This window comes from Lepidochelys olivacea, assembly GCF_965140295.1.
Source record: "Lepidochelys olivacea isolate rLepOli2 genome assembly, chromosome: 8".
Taxonomy (NCBI): Eukaryota; Metazoa; Chordata; order Testudines; family Cheloniidae; genus Lepidochelys; species Lepidochelys olivacea.
In genome coordinates this window covers 42,092,941-42,110,533 of record NC_140418.1, presented here as the reverse complement: position 1 = coordinate 42,110,533, position 17,593 = coordinate 42,092,941, and the positions used below count along the sequence as shown (strand labels likewise).

The following is a 17,593-nucleotide window of genomic DNA, read 5'->3' as shown; positions in this document are numbered from 1 at the left end:
TTCGCCTCCCTGGCATTTTGGTACGCTTGCCTGAGCTCCTTGATTTTTGTACGACACTGTTCTGTGTCCCTGGAGTAGCCTCTTTCCGTCATGGCCCTGGAGACTTTGGCATATGTATTTGCGTTCCTTTTTTTGGAACGTAGTTCTGCCATAACAGATTCGTCTCCCCAACATGCAATGAGATCTAGTACCTCCTGTTCAGACCATGCTGGGAGCTTGTCTGCGAATCCGGGACTGCGTGGTCTCTTGTGATGGTGGACTCTGCATGGTCGCCTGTGATGGTGGACTGTGCTGATGGTCACCTGTGCTGATGGTGACCAAACAGGAAATTCAAAAGTTCCCGGGGCTTTTACTGCCTACCTGACTAGTGCATTGGAGTTCAGAATGTTGTCCAGAGCGGTCACACGGGAGCATTCTGGGATAGCTCCCGGAGGCCAATATTGTCGAATTGCGTCCACAGTACTGTAACCCGGAACTGCGATCTTGATTTTAGTGCTACTCCATTTGCCAAGGTGGAGTACAGAAATTGGAGTAAAGAGCCCTTTAAATCAAAAAGTCTGGTTTGGTCGTGTGGACGGAATCAGTTTTATTTCGAGGTAACTCGGCTAATTCCAAAATAACCGCGTACTGTAGACCAGGCCTGAGAGACTAAAGAAGTGTAATCTAGTAGCATATCCAAGAGAAAGTGAGGCAGTGACATGACCAGTCTATAAGTACTGAGATGGGAAAGAGATTTCTGACAGCAGACAGCACTTTAATTAACATAATGAGAACCCATAGTTCAAAGCAGAAGTTAGACAAATTCAAAGAAGAAATAAGACACATTGGAACAGTGAAAGGAATTAACCACTGGAACAACTTACCAAGAGTTGTGGTGGATTCTCCATTGCTGCGGCCCCCTGCCCAGTGGCTGGAGTTGGGAGGTACCCCTGACCGTGGGGCTACGAGCTGGGGGAAGGGTCCCCCATGGCTTACACCGACTGGGAACTGCGGGTTCCCTCCTTTCACCGGCTGGGGCTGGGATCTCTGGGGTCCCTGCTGGAGGCGGCAACTGGGGAGCTCCGGTGATCCCCCGCTGCCTGCAGGGACTGGGGAGGTCTGGGAGCTGGGGAGGTCCAGGGGATCCTCTTCCCCCCCCACACCCCCGCTGCAGGGCGGTGAGCTGGGGTGGGTCCCCTGCTGTTCCAGCGGCTGGGCTGCTGAGGCCCCAATGTCACAGAAGTCATGGAAAGTCACAGAATCCGTGACTTCCACGACCTCCATAACATACTCCTAGCTTTAATTATAGACCATCAAATCAGGAAGAGGAAGTGGATGAGTCCTTTTACAAGCAGGTAATAAGATTAGCTAACACACATAACCTAGTATGGGGATTTTAACTTCCCTGATATCTCTTGGAAGACTATTGTAGCAAAACATAGTATGTCCTGCAAATTCTTAGTGTGTAGGCGACAGCTTTCTGAAGAAACAACTAGGGGTCATCCATTTTTTATCTGGTTTTCATGAACAGGGATGAATGAATTGCAAACGTGAAGGGGGTTGGGAAGTTGGGAGGAAGTGATCATGATCTGATAGAATTCAAGATCCTATGGAAAGGAGGACATGAGAACATCAAAACAGGGACACCGGACTTCAAAAAAGTGGATTTCATCTGACTCAGAGAAATAGTCAGCAAGGTCCCATGGAAAGACCAATTAGGAAGAAAAGGAGTTGAAGGGGGTTGGCAGTTCTTAAAAGATGTAATACTAGTGGCTCAACATCGAACTATTCGGTCAGAGGAAAGATAAGAGCCACAGGAAGCCAATGTGGCTGCACAAGGAGTTTTTCAGCTGTCTAAAAACCAAAAGGGATACATACAGGATATGGCAGGAGGGGCACATCACCAAGGAAGTATACATGCGAATAGCACGAGCATGTAGGAGCAAAATCAGGAAAGCCAAGGCAAAGAATGAGTTACAGCTGGCAAAAAATGTTAGAGACAACAGAAAGAGGTTCTTCAAATATGTCAGACAAAAAAGAAAGATCAGGGATGGTGTTGGTCTGCTGCTCAATGGAGAACTTGAGCTGGTAACAGAAGATGATAGGAAGGCAGAGCTTCAACGCCTTCAGTTGTTTCTCAGAAAATAACATGTGACTGGATGACTAGCAAAGTTACCATAGACAATAAAGGGAAAGGGATGCAGATCAAGATAAGTAAAGAACACATCAGAGATCTTCTTACCAATTTGAATGAATTCAAATGAGCAGGGCCAGAGGGTACTGAAGGAATTAGTTGAAGAAGTCTCTGAGCCACTGGCAATAATATTTACAAACTCTTGGATGACAAGAGATGTTCTGGAAGACTGGAGAAGAACTAACGTAGTGCCAATCTTTAAAAAGGGGAAAAAAGACGTGCCGAGGAACTAGAGACCAGTCAGCCTGACCTTGATCCCTGCAAAACTACTAGAGCAATGTGTGAAACATTCAATTTGCAAATACCTGGGGGATGAAGGGGTGATCACTAGCACCAGCAGGATTTACCAAAAACAAATCATGCCAAACCAGCTTGATGTCCTTCTTTGACAGGGTAACTGATTTAGTGGATAGGGGGAATGCGGTGGACATCATATACCTGGGCTTTAGCAAGGCTTTTGACACAGTCCCATGTCACATCCTGATAGCTAAGCTGGAGAAATGCAGGTTCGACAGAACTACCATTAAGTGGATACATAGTTGGTTAAACAACCACAAACAAAGAGTAACTATCAATGGAATGATGGGGGAGGTCTCAAGTGGGGTTCCCCAGGGATCTGTTCTGGGCCCAGTGTAGTTTAACATCTTTATTAATGACCTGGATATAGGAATAGAAAGCATCCTGATCAAATTTGCAGATGACACAAAGCTGGGCAGGAGGGGAGGGTTGCCAATACTTTGGAGAATAGAGCTAAAATTCAGAGGGATCTTGGTAAATTGGAGAACTGGGCAGTTGACAACAAAATGAAATTCAACAAAGACCAATGTAAGGTGATACACTTAAGGGAAAAATATCAAATGCACAAATACAGAATGGGGGAAAACTGGCTTGGCAGCAGCACTGCTGAGAAGGATCTGGGAGTAGTGGTGGATCAAAACCTCAACACGAGTCAGCAATGTGAAGCTGTTGCAAAAAAAGCAAATGCAATTTTAGGGTGTATTAATAGAGACATAGCATACAAATCACGGGAGGTGATAGTACCGCTCTACTCGATGCTGTTAGGCCTCAGCTGGAGTATGGTGTCCAATTTTGGTCACCAATGTATAGAAAAGATGTAGAAACTGGAAAGGATCCAGAGGCAAGCAACAAAGATGATCAAAGGGATGGAATGCAAGTCATATGAGCAAAGGCTGAAGGAACTGGCTATGTTTAGTTTGGAAAAGAGGAGATTAAGGGGGGACATGACTAGTTTTCAGATACTTGAAAGGTTATCATAAAGATGGAGAAAAGTTTTTCTCTTGCTAACAAGGGCAGGACAAGAGGCAATGGGTTCAAATTACAGCACAGCAGATTTAGATTAAATCTCAGGAAAAAATTCCTATCTGTAAGAGCAGCAGGACAATGGAACAGACTGCCTAGGGAGATTGTGGAAGCTCCTTCACTGGAAGTTTTCAAAAGGAGGCCAAATAGCTATCTGTCTTGGATGGTTTAGACACAACAAATTCTGCATCATGGCAGGGAGTTAAGAGATGACCCTTTCCGTCCCTTCTAACCCTATGATTCTAAGATCTATGAATCTGTTACATTTTTTACTCATATAAAATGTTGCATTTAATTCCACATTTTTTGTGAAATTATCTAATTATACTCAGTAGCAATACCATGAATATTCAATTTCAAATATAAAAATGAGAATAGTGCTAAAGTTTCTTTAGGATTTCACTTAATCATTTTGTTTTTTTCTCCCAAATAGCTTCCTTTTCTATCAAAGCACTATTTTCCAGCGCATTTGCCAAAAATTATTTTCTCCACGGCTTCTGCCAAAGCAAGATTTCCAGAGCAGATCAGAAAAGTTTTGCTGGAACAGATTTCTGTTGGAAAATGCACTTTTGTCAAAATCAAAACGTTTTGAGGGAATGTGTCAACTCTGATGAGATTTTTCAATCAGAAATTTTCAAAATGATTCAAACTCAAAAGGAGGCATTTTGTTCAACTTCCTCGTTTCATTTCATTCCAACTTCCTTGTTCTGTTTCATTTTTTATATGATCACAATGAAATGTTTTGATAAGGTTCTTTTGATGTTTTAGAATATGTCAAAATTTTGACTATTTGTCCTGATTCAGGATCAAAACACATTTTGGAATTTCCCTAGGGACAGAAATTCCATTTTCCAATGAGCTCTCAAGATTTGACTGTGCTTCTGTCAACACTGGTAGCAGGGGCCTTGGGTGGGGCTTGTCCTGATCTGACACAGATTGCTGTGATTGCTGGAAATTAGAAAACGTCCCTTCAGACTCAGCCTGAGGTAGAGCAATTCCAGTGATCTCACTTGGAAGGCAGGCTCGCGTTCCTTTCACTTTATGCCTAGAGTAGCGATTCTAACAGTTATGACCATGTCTAATGCTGATGTTGCTCCAAAGTGTGTGTGGGACACATTTAAGATAGGAATGAATCCCTCTTTGTATTTCTTGGGAACTGTGTGCTGCTTACATGTCCTGCAATGGGATTTGAGCCTGATGACTCCACATACATCATCCCCTGTGCACCACCGGGCCTGAAGCCCCTCTCTGCATGGCCTCCCTTTGTAGTCTCTCTGCATTGCACAGCCCTAGCACAGGACATCTGTGCCAATGACAGAACAGAGCCCAGAAGATGGATGTTATTTCAAACGTGTTTAATTCATGTTGTGAAAGCTGAGACGAACGTACTAGGCACATGGTTCCACAGACACCATTTTGCTTCAGCAGAACAAAGCTATGTAGCAGTGCAATAGAGTTACCGACAGTCGATGCTATCTGAAAGTGTATAGCTCCCACAAGGCCTTGTCAAAACTAGCAAAAGAGTTCTTTTTGTGATCGGGAAGCACAGAGATCATACACCTCATGCAAACTCAGCCTGGGCCCTTCCAGTCAAGCTGGGTTCTTTCCATTTCCAAATTATCACTAGTTCTTCAGACTAAATTATGCCCATGGGGACAGCTATGGAATCCCATTGTTTTCAGGGAGGGTGATGCAGTTGTCACTGATTGGATCTGAGTAAACAGTTCTGTTGCTGGTTCTGGCTCACTCAGCCTTGATTGTGTTGGCACAGACAGGAGTGACAGGCAGTAAAGATTTATTTTGGACATCAGTCGGCATGTAACACTTTTGGGGAGCAGATCTGCAGAGTGAGGTGGCCCCATTGTGTCAGATCCAGTTTCCAGAAGAGGACTATGCTGCTGCTGCCATATGTGGTGGTGCCTTGGCTCGGGTCTGTTCCCACCATTTCTTATTCCACCTTACAACTTATGGGTCATATTAGCTCCATGGTTGCATTCTCAGGATCAGGTAGCAGCAGTGGTCAACTTTTGAGACGGTTGTATCGCCTTTTCTTGCAGATGCAGCTACTGTCATCCATGCTTTTGCTTAGAGCACTGTACAAGATCCTTGTTTTTCTGGGCATAGGGAGTGCCCAGGGTGAGTGCATAGGGGCTTGTAGTGTAATAAAACAAAATCAATCAGTAACTCTTTGACAGGTGTTATTATTGTTCGGACCTAGAGCTGGCAAAGCAGCCATGGGAATTATTAGAACTGAAAATAATTGCACTAACAGAATTTTCAAAGGGTCTGATTTAGTTCAGGTTTGAGGGTAAGAATCAGTTGCTCTGATTTGACCCCCGAGGAAGTCCCAGGTTCTGGAAATAGAGAACCAGATGGCAAAGGTAAACCCTACCCATTACCCCCCTCTAGGTTCATCTCTGCGAAGTGGAGGGGATGGAAAAGTTCATGGACAAAGATTTTGCTTTGGATGTCAGCTCCAACCAACCTGTCCTGGTGGCTGTGAAAATGCTGCGAGCAGATGCCAACAAGAATGCCAGGTATTGGGGTCATGTGGAGTTTGACAACTCAGTATGTACTGGAAGCTTGAGCCTCACTCAAAAAAATTCATACAAGCCCTGGGTAACAGGAGACTAAGTCCCATTTTCAAAAGCAACTCAAGTCTCCTGTGTTCCCTAGACCCTTTTGAAATGTGATCCATACATAGTTTATCAAGGGACACAATGGAGGCAGCAAAGGCTTTGCTCTGAGCATTCCCCTTGCATGGCACAGGGCATTCTGGTGACACCAAAGACTTACGGCATATGGAACAATATTTCTTTTTTAAAACTCTAGGGAATTCCATTCAAAAGCAGCATTAGGAGAATGCACTGAGGAGTCAGGAGATGGGATTGCATGTGGCCCCCTTGTGGGTGGGTGTAACTGTGCAGCCTTTCATTACATAGTTATGAGGAGTCCGGTGGCACCTTAAAGACTAACAGATTTATTTGGGCATAAGCTTTCGTGGGTATGTGACGAAGCAGGGAGTGGGGCGGACTGACCTGGGAATGTTGCAGGGGAGTTTTACTGGGACTGTCTGCATGGGGGATGGAATAGCAGGGGCTGACTTGACTTGAGGGACGATACCTGAGCCTGTAACCTGAGCCAGGAGGGGGATGGGACCAGGTGACACCTTTGCCCGAGAAACTGGGCAAAGGCTGGAGGAGGAGCGAGACTGCGGGAGTGGAGTTTCAGTTTTGGGCTGGCTGGGAAACGCAGGGAACCCCAAGTCTGGGGTCTAAGCTCCTTGCCCCCCAGAGGGACCTGGCTGAAGGGTCCTGGTTGTATTTACAAGCCCTGCTTAGAATTGTGTTCCTGTCATCTCATCATAGAAGGCAATCAGGTTGGTCAGGCATGACTTGCCCTTGGTGAATCCATGTTGACTGTTCCTGATCACCTTCCTCTCCTCCAAGTGCTTCAAAATGGATTCATAGAAAATCATAGAATATCAGGGTTGGAAGGGACCTCAGGAGGTCATCTAGTCCAACCCCCTGCTCAAAGCAGGACCAATCCCTAATTAAATCATCAAGCCTGACCTTAAAAACATCTAAGGAAGGAGATTCTACCACCTCCCTAGGTAACGCATTCCAGTGTTTCACCACCCTCCTAGTGAAAAAGTTTTTCCTAATATCCAACCTAAACCTCCCCCACTGCAACTTGAGACCATTACTCCTTGTCCTGTCCTCTTCTACCACTGAGAATAGTCTAGAACCATCCTCTTTGGAACCACCTCTCAGGTAGTTGAAAGCAGCTATCAAATCCCCCCTCATTCTTCTCTTCTGCAGACTAAACAATCCAGTTCCCTCAGCCTCTCCTCATAAGTCATGTGTTCCAGACCCCTAATCATTTTTGTTGCCCTCCACTGGACTCTTTCCAATTTTTCCACATCCTTCTTGTAGTGCGGGGCCCAAAACTGGACACAGTACTCCAGATGAGGCCTCACCAATGTCGAACAGAGGGGAACGATCACGTCCCTCGATCTGCTCGCTATGCCCCTACTTATACATCCCAAAATGCCATTGGCCTTCTTGGCAACAAGGGCACACTGTTGACTCATATCCAGCTTCTTGTCCACTGTCACCCCTAGGTCCTTTTCTGCAGAACAGCTGCCGAGCCATTCGGTCCCTAGTCTGTAGCGGAGCATGGGATTCTTCCGTCCTAAGTGCAGGACTCTGCACTTGTCCTTGTTGAACCTCATCAGATTTCTTTTGGCCCAATCCTCCAATTTGTCTAGGGCCCTCTGTATCCTATCCCTGCCCTCCAGCATATCTACCACTCCTCCTAGTTTAGTATCATCCGCAAATTTGCTGAGAGTGCAATCCACACCATCCTCCAGATCATTTATGAAGATATTGAAAAAAAAAACGGCCCCAGGACCAACCCTTGGGGCACTCCACTTGATACCGGCTGCCAACTAGACATGGAGCCATTGATCACTACCCGTTGAGCCCGACAATCTAGCCAGCTTTCTACCCACCTTATAGTGCATTCATCCAGCCCATACTTCTTTAACTTGCTGACAAGAATACTGTGGGAGACCATGTCAAAAGCTTTGCTAAAGTCAAGAAACAATACATCCACTGCTTTCCCTTCATCCACAGAACCAGTTATCTCATCATAGAAGGCGATTAGATTAGTCAGGCATGACCTTCCCTTGGTGAATCCATGCTGACTGTTCCTGATCACTTTCCTCTCGTGTAAGTGCTTCAGGATTGATTCCTTGAGGACCTGCTCCATGATTTTTCTGGGGACTGAGGTGAGGCTGACTGGCCTGTAGTTCCCAGGATCCTCCTTCTTCCCTTTTTTAAAGATTGGCACTACATTAGCCTTTTTCCAGTCATCCGGGACTTCCCCCGTTCGCCACGAGTTTTCAAAGATAATGGCCAATGGCTCTGCAATCACAGCCGCCAACTCCTTTAGCACTCTCGGATGCAATGTGTCCGGCCCCATGGACTTTTGCACGTCCAGCTTTTCTAAATAGTCCCTAACCACCTCTATCTCCACAGAGGGCTGGCCACCTACTCCCTATGCTGTGATGCCCAGCGCAGCAGTCTGGGAGCTGACCTTGTTCGTGAAAACGGAGGCAAAAAAAGCATTGAGTACATTAGCTTTTTCCACATCGTCTGTCACTAGGTTGCCTCCCTCATTCGGTAAGGGGCCCACACTTTCCTTGACTTTCTTCTTGTTGCCAACATACCTGAAGAAACCCTTCTTGTTACTCATAACATCTCTTGCTAGCTGCAGCTCCAGGTGTGATTTGGCTCTCCTGATTTCGTTCCTACATGTCTGAGCAATATTTTTATACTCTTCCCTGGTCATTTGTCCAATCTTCCACTTCTTGTAAGCTTCTTTTTTATGTTTAAGATCCGCAAGGATTTCACCGTTAAGCCAAGCTGGTCGCCTGCCATATTTACTATTCTTTCGACACATCGGGATGGTTTGTCCCTGTAACCTCAATAGGGATTCCTTGAAATACAGCCAGCTCTCCTGGACTCCTTTCCCCTTCATGTTATTCCCCCAGGGGATCCTACCCATCAGTTCCCTGAGGGAGTCGAATTCTGCTTTCCTGAAGTCCGGGGTCCATATTCTGCTGCTTACCTTTCTTCCCTGTGTCAGGATCCTGAACTCAACCAACTCATGGTCACTGCCTCCGAGAGTCCCATCCACTTTTGCTTCCCCCACTAATTCTTCCCGGTTTGTGAGCAGCAGGTCAAGAAAAGCTCCCCCCCCAGTTGGCTTCTCTAGCACTTGCACCAGGAAATTGTCCCCTACATTTTCCAAAAACTTCCTGAGGACCTTGAGGACCTGCTCCATGATTTTGCCAGGGACGAAAGTAAGGCTGACTGGTCTGTAGTTCCCCAGGTTCCTTCTTACTTTTTAAAATATGGGCACTATATTTGCCTTTTTCCGATCGTCCGATACCTCCCCCGATTGCCACAAATTTTCAAAGATAATGGCCAATGACTCTACAATCAGATCAGCCAACTCCCTCAGCACCCTTGGATGCAGTGCATCTGGTCCCATGGACTTGTGCATGTCCAGCTTTTCTAAATAGTCCTTAACCTGTTCTTTCACCACTAAGGGCTGCTTACCTTCTCCCCATGCTGTGTTGCCCAGTGCAGCAGTCTGGGAGCTGACCTTGTCTGTGAAGACCGAGGCAAAAAAAGCATCGAGTACTTCAGCTTTCTCCACATCATCTGTCACTATGTTGCCTCCCCCATTCAGTAAGGGTCCCACACTTTCCCTGCATACCTGTAGAAACCCTTCTTGTTACCCTTCACATCCCTTGCTAGCTGCAACTCCAATCGTGCCTTGGCCTTCCTGATTACACCCCTGCATGCTCTTGCAATATTTTTATACTCCTCCCTAGTCATCTGTCCAAATTTCCACTTCTTGTAAGCTTCCTTTTTGAGTTTAAGCTACCCAAAGATTTCCCTGCTAAGCCAAGCTGGTTGCCTGCCATATTTGCTATTCTTTTTGCACTTCGGGATGGCTTTTTCCTGCGCCCTCAATAAGGCTTCTTTAAAATACAGCCAGCTCTCCTGGACTCCTTTCCCCCTCATATTAGCATCCCAGGGGATCCTGCCCATCAGTTCCCTAAGGGAGTCTGCTTTTCTGAAGTCCAGGGTCCATATTTTGCTACTCTCCTTTCTTCCTTTTGTCAGGATCCTGACCTCAACCATCTCATGGTCACTGCTGCCTAGGTTGCCACCCACTTCTATTTCCCCTACTAATTCTTCCCTGTTTGTGAGCAACAGGTCATGAGGAGCACAGCCCCTAGTTGGTTCTTCCAGCTCTTGTACCAGGAAGTTGTCCCCAGCACTCTCCAAAAACTTCCTGGATTGTCTGTGCATTGCTGTATTGCTCTCCCAGCAGTTGTCAGGGTGATTGAAGTCCCTCATTAGAACCAGGTCCTGTGATCTGGAGACTTCAATTAGTTGTCCAAAGAAAGCCTCGTCTACCTCATCCTTCTGATCTGTCTGGTGCACACGCCCACCACGACATCACCCTTGTTGCTCTTGCCTCTAAACTTAACCCAAAGACTCTCAACAGGCTTTTCTCCAGTTTCAAACTGGAGCTCTGAGCAATCATACAGCTCTTTTACATACAATGCAACGGCTCCACCTTTCCGCCCATGCCTGTCCTTCCTGAACAGTTTATACCCATCCATGACAGAGCTCCAGTCATGTGAACTGCCCCACCCAAGTTTCTGTTATTCCAATCACATCATAGTTCCTTGATTGTGCCAGGACTTCCAATTCTTCCTGCTTGTTTCCCAGGCTTCTTGCATTCATGTACATGCACCTAAGAAAACTAGCCGATTGCCCTACTTTCTCAATATGAATCAGGAGGCTTTCTGTCTTGTACCCTCCTCCTTGCATTTCCTCCTGGTATCCCACTCCCCCACTTACCTCTGGGCTTAGGTCACTATCCCCCAGCGAACCTAGTTTAAAGCCCTCCTCACTAGCTTAGAACTTCTCCTCATGTTTCAGTATATTTATACCTGCATCTGTAATTTTCACTCCAAGCATCTGAAGAAGTGGCATTTTTTACCCACTTATGACCAAATAAATCTGTTAGTCTTTAGGTGCCACCGGACTCCTTGTTGTTTTTGTGGATACAGACTAACATGGCTACCCCTCTGATACTTGATTACATGGTTATGAGAATCAATCATTCCTGTTACACCCACTCCTGGGTCAGTGCCCCACCTGCCTCTCTGCACCCAGCTCCTGACTCTGGTCCCCCATCTCTGCTGTTCCCTAGCTGTCCATGGTTCGACATTTGCAGGTTTGATTAAAACACTACACATGTCCACCCCATTGGGCTTCTGCCAAGAGCCCTGCCACCCTCAGCAATAGGATCTGCTCTCAGTGCCAAAAAGCACAGTCTGGTCATAGAATCATAGAATATCAGGGTTGGAAGGGACCCCAGAAGGTCATCTAGTCCAACCCCCTGCTCAAAGCAGGACCAATTCCCAGTTAAATCAGGTAAGGCCAAGCTCTAAGCAGTTCACAGGCCCCACCCTCAGTCATGGGGGAGGGGGGCTGAGTGGCTCATGGCATCCTTGGCCATGTGTCTGGGATGGGGGCACCTCTGAGTGGCTTGAAATGCCCCCTGCCACCTGACGGAGGTCTAATCTAGTTGGGCCAGTGACCTTATTCACTACAGCAAGTCCTGTATGGTATTGGGTTGAAAGCATTCACCAAAGAAGGACTATTCAACCGCATGGGAATTAGAGGAACTTTTCAAATACTAACTTTTATTACTATTATTTATTATTTATCTGACTAGTGTGCGGTTGTCACCATTGTCTTCTACTTTAGAATCAGGACCGCTCAGTTTGCAGTCAGACCTGTCAAAGGCCTTATACAGCAACTGGAGAGTCTCCTTTAGCTCAAGTGGTAGGGGGCTATGCATTTAGAGCAGGTGAACCTGAGTGCTGTCCCCGTTGTTGCCATGAAATCCCAAGTAGTCATGGGCTTCAACACAGGGAAAGCCAGGTAGTTCTAGGCAGCCACAAGTGTGTGTTACAAATAACAGACAAAAATCTGAGGTCATGCAATGTGAGGTCCTTGCTGCATGCATATGTATCTTACCTAGACCAAAACGCTGTGAAGCTGAACTTAGGGTTGAGAACATGGATCAGCAAGTAAGGGGAAAACACAAGAATGTTGTAGTTAATAAAATCAAAAGACTTTTTAAAATAGAAATCCAGGAAATTTGTAGTTAAGGTGAAACTTCTAAAGCTCCCAAACACTTGGAAGTCTCGAAATGCCCAGTTAAGACACCCACATAACCTTAACTCTGCCTCCTTAGTGAGGCTAGCCTCTCTTCTTCCCATCTTTGTCCCTTTTGTTCCTAGGGCCCAGACAGGTTTGCTGGCCCAGGCACTTCTGTTGTGCAATGAGTTATTTTGGATCACGAGGGCTCTCAGGGCACATATACACAGCAGCTGGAGGTGAAATTCCTAGCTCAGATAGACAGCTACATGCTAGCGTGTTAGTAGCAATGTTGCCATGGCAGCATGGATGGTAGCTCAAGCTAGCTTCCTGAGTACATGGCTAGGATTGAGGACGGGATCACACTTGAGGTGCTATCTCAAGCACTGCCTGTACTGCTATGACCATATGGCTATCTCTTAGTGAGTGAGCTTGAGCAGAGCTAGCATGTATACACCTACCCAAGCTGGGGATTACACCTCTCAACGTAGCTGTACCCAAATGCTCTGCAGCAGACCTCCCAGCAGTCCTGGGTTTCACAGGACTGTCCTACTGTGACCCTCCAGCCCCAGGTGAAGCAGCTCCTGTCTCACAGGTCTAGCTGGGCTTGGCTCCCCGCCTCATCGAGGGGCCAGGCCACATACGAGCGAGTGGCATGGTGACCCTGTGTGCCAGGAACCAGCTCACAATGTCCTTCATAGGGAGCTGAACCCAACAAGCCCTGCAGGAGAGGAGCCACCACTGTGTGGGATAAGTAGGAGGCAGGCTTGCTCTCAACCCCCAGGGGGCAGCACCTGTCCCACTTCAGCCCCTGCAAATGTTGGGAGATATGCCGGAGATCAGGCTGACTTCTTAGTGCTTGGCTCATGGAACTGATGAGTTTGGCTGCGATTCTTTCATGGAGGTCCAAGAAGTCACAGATTCTGTGACTTTTGGGGACCTCCGTGACTTCCACAGTGGTTGGTGTGGCTGATTTCAGGGCAGCCTGGGCAGCTGGCTCCAGGGACTGCTGGAACAGTGACCTATGTGGCTGGCTCTGGGAAGCTCCCGAGCAGCGGTCCTGGGGGTGCCCTGGGGATTGCCCAAGCAGCAGTGGTCCCGGGGCAGCTGGAGCAGTGGCCCCAGGGGCGCCCAGAGGCCATCCAGAGAGCAGTCCCTGGGAGCAGCTGCTGGGGGGCTGCCAACCCCCAGCACTGGAGCAGGCCACTCCCCCCGCCCCCATCAGGGGCCCCCTGGAGCAGCAGGGCCCCAGAAGTAGAGATTTAGTCATGGGTATTTTGGGTAAAAGTCATGGACAGATCACGGGCCATGAATTTTTATTTATTGCCCGTGACCTGTCCATGACTTTTACCAAAAATACTCATGACTCAGTCTTAGCCTTACTGATGGGACCCATGCAGAACCTGTCCAGTGGCAGCCATGGAGGGGCTGTGGAGGTCAGAGCACTCTTCTTTGTCCAATGGGCAGCCAAACTGTATAGAGCTTCCTTTGTGTTCCAGAGCAGCTGCCTGAAGGGGTGGGGTTGGGTTTGGGGAGTAATGGCCAGGTCATCTTCCAAACCCATGTGATCCTAGGGGAGCAGCCAGGCCTAAGTGATTTCCCAGGTGTAAACCCCAGGGACTGAGGCAGGAACAGGGAACAGAGTGCTAGTTAGTGAGACTCCAGGATAGTCCACAAGAGACGCCAGCCTGAGAGAGCTGCCTTTTGGTGTCAGAACCATGATGCTTTAGCTGAGGTTTCTGGGAAGAGCAAATTGCCTGTGTGCCATTTGTTACCACCTCTGACCTGAGCCATTCTGTGAATAACCAACTTGCATGGGAAGATCCCTAAGTATGCACCACCGATTGCTGCTCCAGATGGACCTGCCAGGCCCTGAAGGGAGAGATAGCTCAGTGGTTTGCGCATTGGCCTCCTAAACCCAAGGTTGTGAGTTCAATCCTTGAGGGGGCCATTTAGGGATCTGGGGCAAAAATTGGGGATTGGTCCCCCTTTGAGCAGGGAGACTAGAAGATCTCATGAGGTCCCTTCTGTTAGGATATAAATATTCAGGCCTGTACTCTAAGAATTTAGGTGTATTCTTATCACTTGGCTAGTTATAGAGGTATAAAAGAAAGAATCAAAATCACTGTCTGCTGGTGTAAGGTCCTTCTCTTACTGTGACAGTTTGAGGCCCTGTTCTTAGGCTAAGATCTTTGGCTAAGCAGCAGAGGCAGCCATAAGCTTGGAAGCGACCGGTCACATCCTCACATACCAAACTAGTCATATTGAAATAAGGTGCTATTGGGCTGTTAGGAATACAATCCTGTCCTGATAGTGCCTAGAAAATGTAAAAGGAAACTTAGTTTGATAGCATCCTGTCTGGCAAGAACTCACTTATCAATAGCTGAGATGTGAAATCCTCACTTCTGTATTGTTTTGTCATTACAGTTCCCACTTTGCTATTGTTTGTCTGTATAATCTCTGTCTGGTTCTGTGATTGTTCCTGTCTGCTGTATAATTAATTTTGCTGGGTGTAAACTAATTAAGGTGGTGGGATATAATTGGTTACATAATCATAGAATCATAGAATACCAGGGTTGGAAGGGACCTCAGTCCAACCCCCTGCTCAAAGCAGGACCAATCCCCAATTAAATCAAATTGGGGGTCATGTTACAATATGTTAGGATTGGTTAGTTAAATTTCAGGAAAATGATTGGTTAAGGTATAGTAAGCAGAACTCAAGTTTTACTATATGGTCTGCAGTCAATCAGAAACTGAGTGGGTGGTGTGGGGAGGGGAAATGGGAACAGGGAATGGGGAAATTGGAATCATGTTCTGCTAAAGGGGGAAATGGGAACAGAGAATGGGGGTGGGGAAATTGGAATCATGTTTGGCTAAGGGCAGGAATGGGAACAGGGACACAGGTGTAAGGCTCTGTGGTGTCAGAGCTGGGAAGGGGTACACTAAGGAAGGAAACTAGAATCATGCTTGCTGGAAGTTCACCCCAATAAACATCGAATTTATTAAACACCTTTATTTATTAAAAAGAAAAGGAGTACTTGTGGCACCTTAGAGACTAACCAATTTATTTGAGCATGAGCTTTCGTGAGCTACAGCTCACTTCATCGGATGCATGCCGTGGAAACTGTAGCAGACTTTATATATACACAGAGAATATGTATGTAAAAATACCTCTTCCCAGCTATTACCAGCTGGACAGTGGAGTGGGAGGAGGTATTTTTTCATATTCTCTGTGTATATATAAAGTCTGCTACAGTTTCCACGGCATGCATCCGATGAAGTGAGCTGTAGCTCACGAAAGCTCATGCTCAAATAAATTGGTTAGTCTCTAAGGTGCCACAAGTACTCCTTTTCTTTTTGCAAATACAGACTAACACGGCTGTTACTCTGAAACCTTTATTTATTAAACACCTTTGGACTTCGGGGATTGTTGCTCTCCGTTCATGCGAGAAGGACCAGGGAAATAAGTGGGTGAAGGAATAAGCCCCCTAACACCTTCCAACCCTGATATTCTATGATTCTATGTGGCAAAGGCTCAGCAAAATCTTCCCATTAACGTCTGTCACTAGTATTAGTGTACTTTGCTGTGCAAATTGCTCTCTGTGGTACTTTCCCCTGTTGTACATTGTATCATTAACTCCAGTGCCCTGCATGTTTTGGCTCTGTCCATCTATCCCTGTGGGTCTGTGTCTCTGCGGTTGTCCATGTATGCCCACATGTGTCATATACCTGTCCCTGTGGGCCAACGTGTGTCTGTGTGGTTTTGTTTCTGAAAGGAATGACTTTCTGAAGGAGATTAAGATCATGTCACGGCTCAAGGACCCTAATATCATCCGGCTGCTGGCAGTGTGCATCACTGACGACCCTCTCTGTATGATTACCGAGTACATGGAGAACGGAGACCTCAACCAGTTCCTATCCCGCCACGAGCCCCAGCTCCCCCCTGCCAGCAATGGACCCATTGTCAGGTAGCCCTTCCACTCCTGCATGGGACTCCTCAGCTACACAGGACTCTACCACTCTCAGAGCATGGTGGGGCAGAAGGCCAAGAGCATATGGGACTTCATGGAGGATGCAGAAAGGGGAGGATATGACTGGGTAGGGGCAGGGAGAGCAGGTGTGATGGGTGGGGGAGGGGACACGAGAGCAGATGTGGCTGGGTGGGAGTGGGGTTGTGAGAACGGATGCAACTTGGTGAGGAGTAATGGTGTTGCTAGATAGGTGTGGGGGCAAAGTGGGTGTGGTTGGGTGTGAGGAAAGTGAGGCAGGTGTGACTGAGTGGGGTGATGAGAGCAGGTGTGACCAGACAGGGGCAGTGAGAGGAGGGTCTGGGTGGAGGTAAGGAGAGCAGGGGGACTGTATGGGGATGAGGCAGAGTGGGGGGCGGCTGGGTGGGGGTAGGGAGAGCGAGTGTGACCAGGTAGAGGTGGTGAAAGCACAAGCAGGAGGAAATGCCTATTTCATTGTCATTTCTTGGGCTCCTCCTGGCGTCTCCAGCATTCTGTGCTGTTGCCCTGTTTTGGGGATGTGCCAAACCTTTGGGTAGCTGGGCTTGGACAAGCAGGAGCTGCTGCTCTGTAGGAATCTGGCCAGGCCACTCTGCCATCCATGCCATGTTCGTTTCTTACTGCCATGCCAGTGACGTACTATAGGAGCACTCCTTCCCTGACTGGCCCTTTCAGCAGTATCTAGCCAGGGTCTGCACTCCATGATACATCCATCAGTAACCATGGGAGCTTCTGCTGTAGGCTGTTGGTGTCCAGGTTGTTGCCTCAGGGTTTGCATCTTACAAGGGTAGGCTTCTCTGAGTTGCCGAGGATGAGGTCCAACTGCTCCTGGTTAGGTGACATCACACCCAGGTGGCTCAAGGCCAGCTCAGCAGCCTCACCCCTCCTTTGGCCTTCCCTGTCTCCGCAGCTACACTGACCTGAAGTTCATGGCCACTCAAATTGCCTCTGGCATGAAGTACCTGTCCTCTCTGAATTTTGTGCATCGGGACCTGGCCACACGCAACTGCTTGGTGGGTAAGAACTACACCATCAAGATAGCAGACTTCGGCATGAGCAGGAACCTGTACAGTGGAGACTACTACCGAATCCAGGGGCGGGCCGTGCTTCCTATTCGCTGGATGTCCTGGGAAAGTATTTTATTAGTAAGTGGAGACTTTGCAACTGCCAGGGGAACCAGTGAGAGAGATTGTGGGGAGCTGGCCCCTTCCCGTAGCACTGGGTGATCACGGGGAAAGAGTTTCAGTGCTCCCTGCACTGCAGCCATCTCCTGATTGATCAAGGGGCAGGATGGAATTGGGGGCTCTGTGTTTACATGCGTTGTCCAGGGCATT

The 17,593-nt window shown here is 47.4% G+C and overlaps 1 protein-coding gene across 1 annotated transcript in view; it reads left to right on the top strand.

The window, feature by feature from the left end:
- Nucleotides 1-17,593, top strand: part of DDR2 (discoidin domain receptor tyrosine kinase 2) — a 140,699-nt gene that overhangs the window by 108,902 nt on the left and 14,204 nt on the right. The window contains exons 13-15 of the mRNA XM_084636676.1: nt 5,903-6,030; nt 16,029-16,220; nt 17,170-17,404. Of these exons, the coding sequence (XP_084492802.1) occupies nt 5,903-6,030; nt 16,029-16,220; nt 17,170-17,404 (555 nt within the window). The remainder of the gene's footprint in view (nt 1-5,902; nt 6,031-16,028; nt 16,221-17,169; nt 17,405-17,593) is intronic.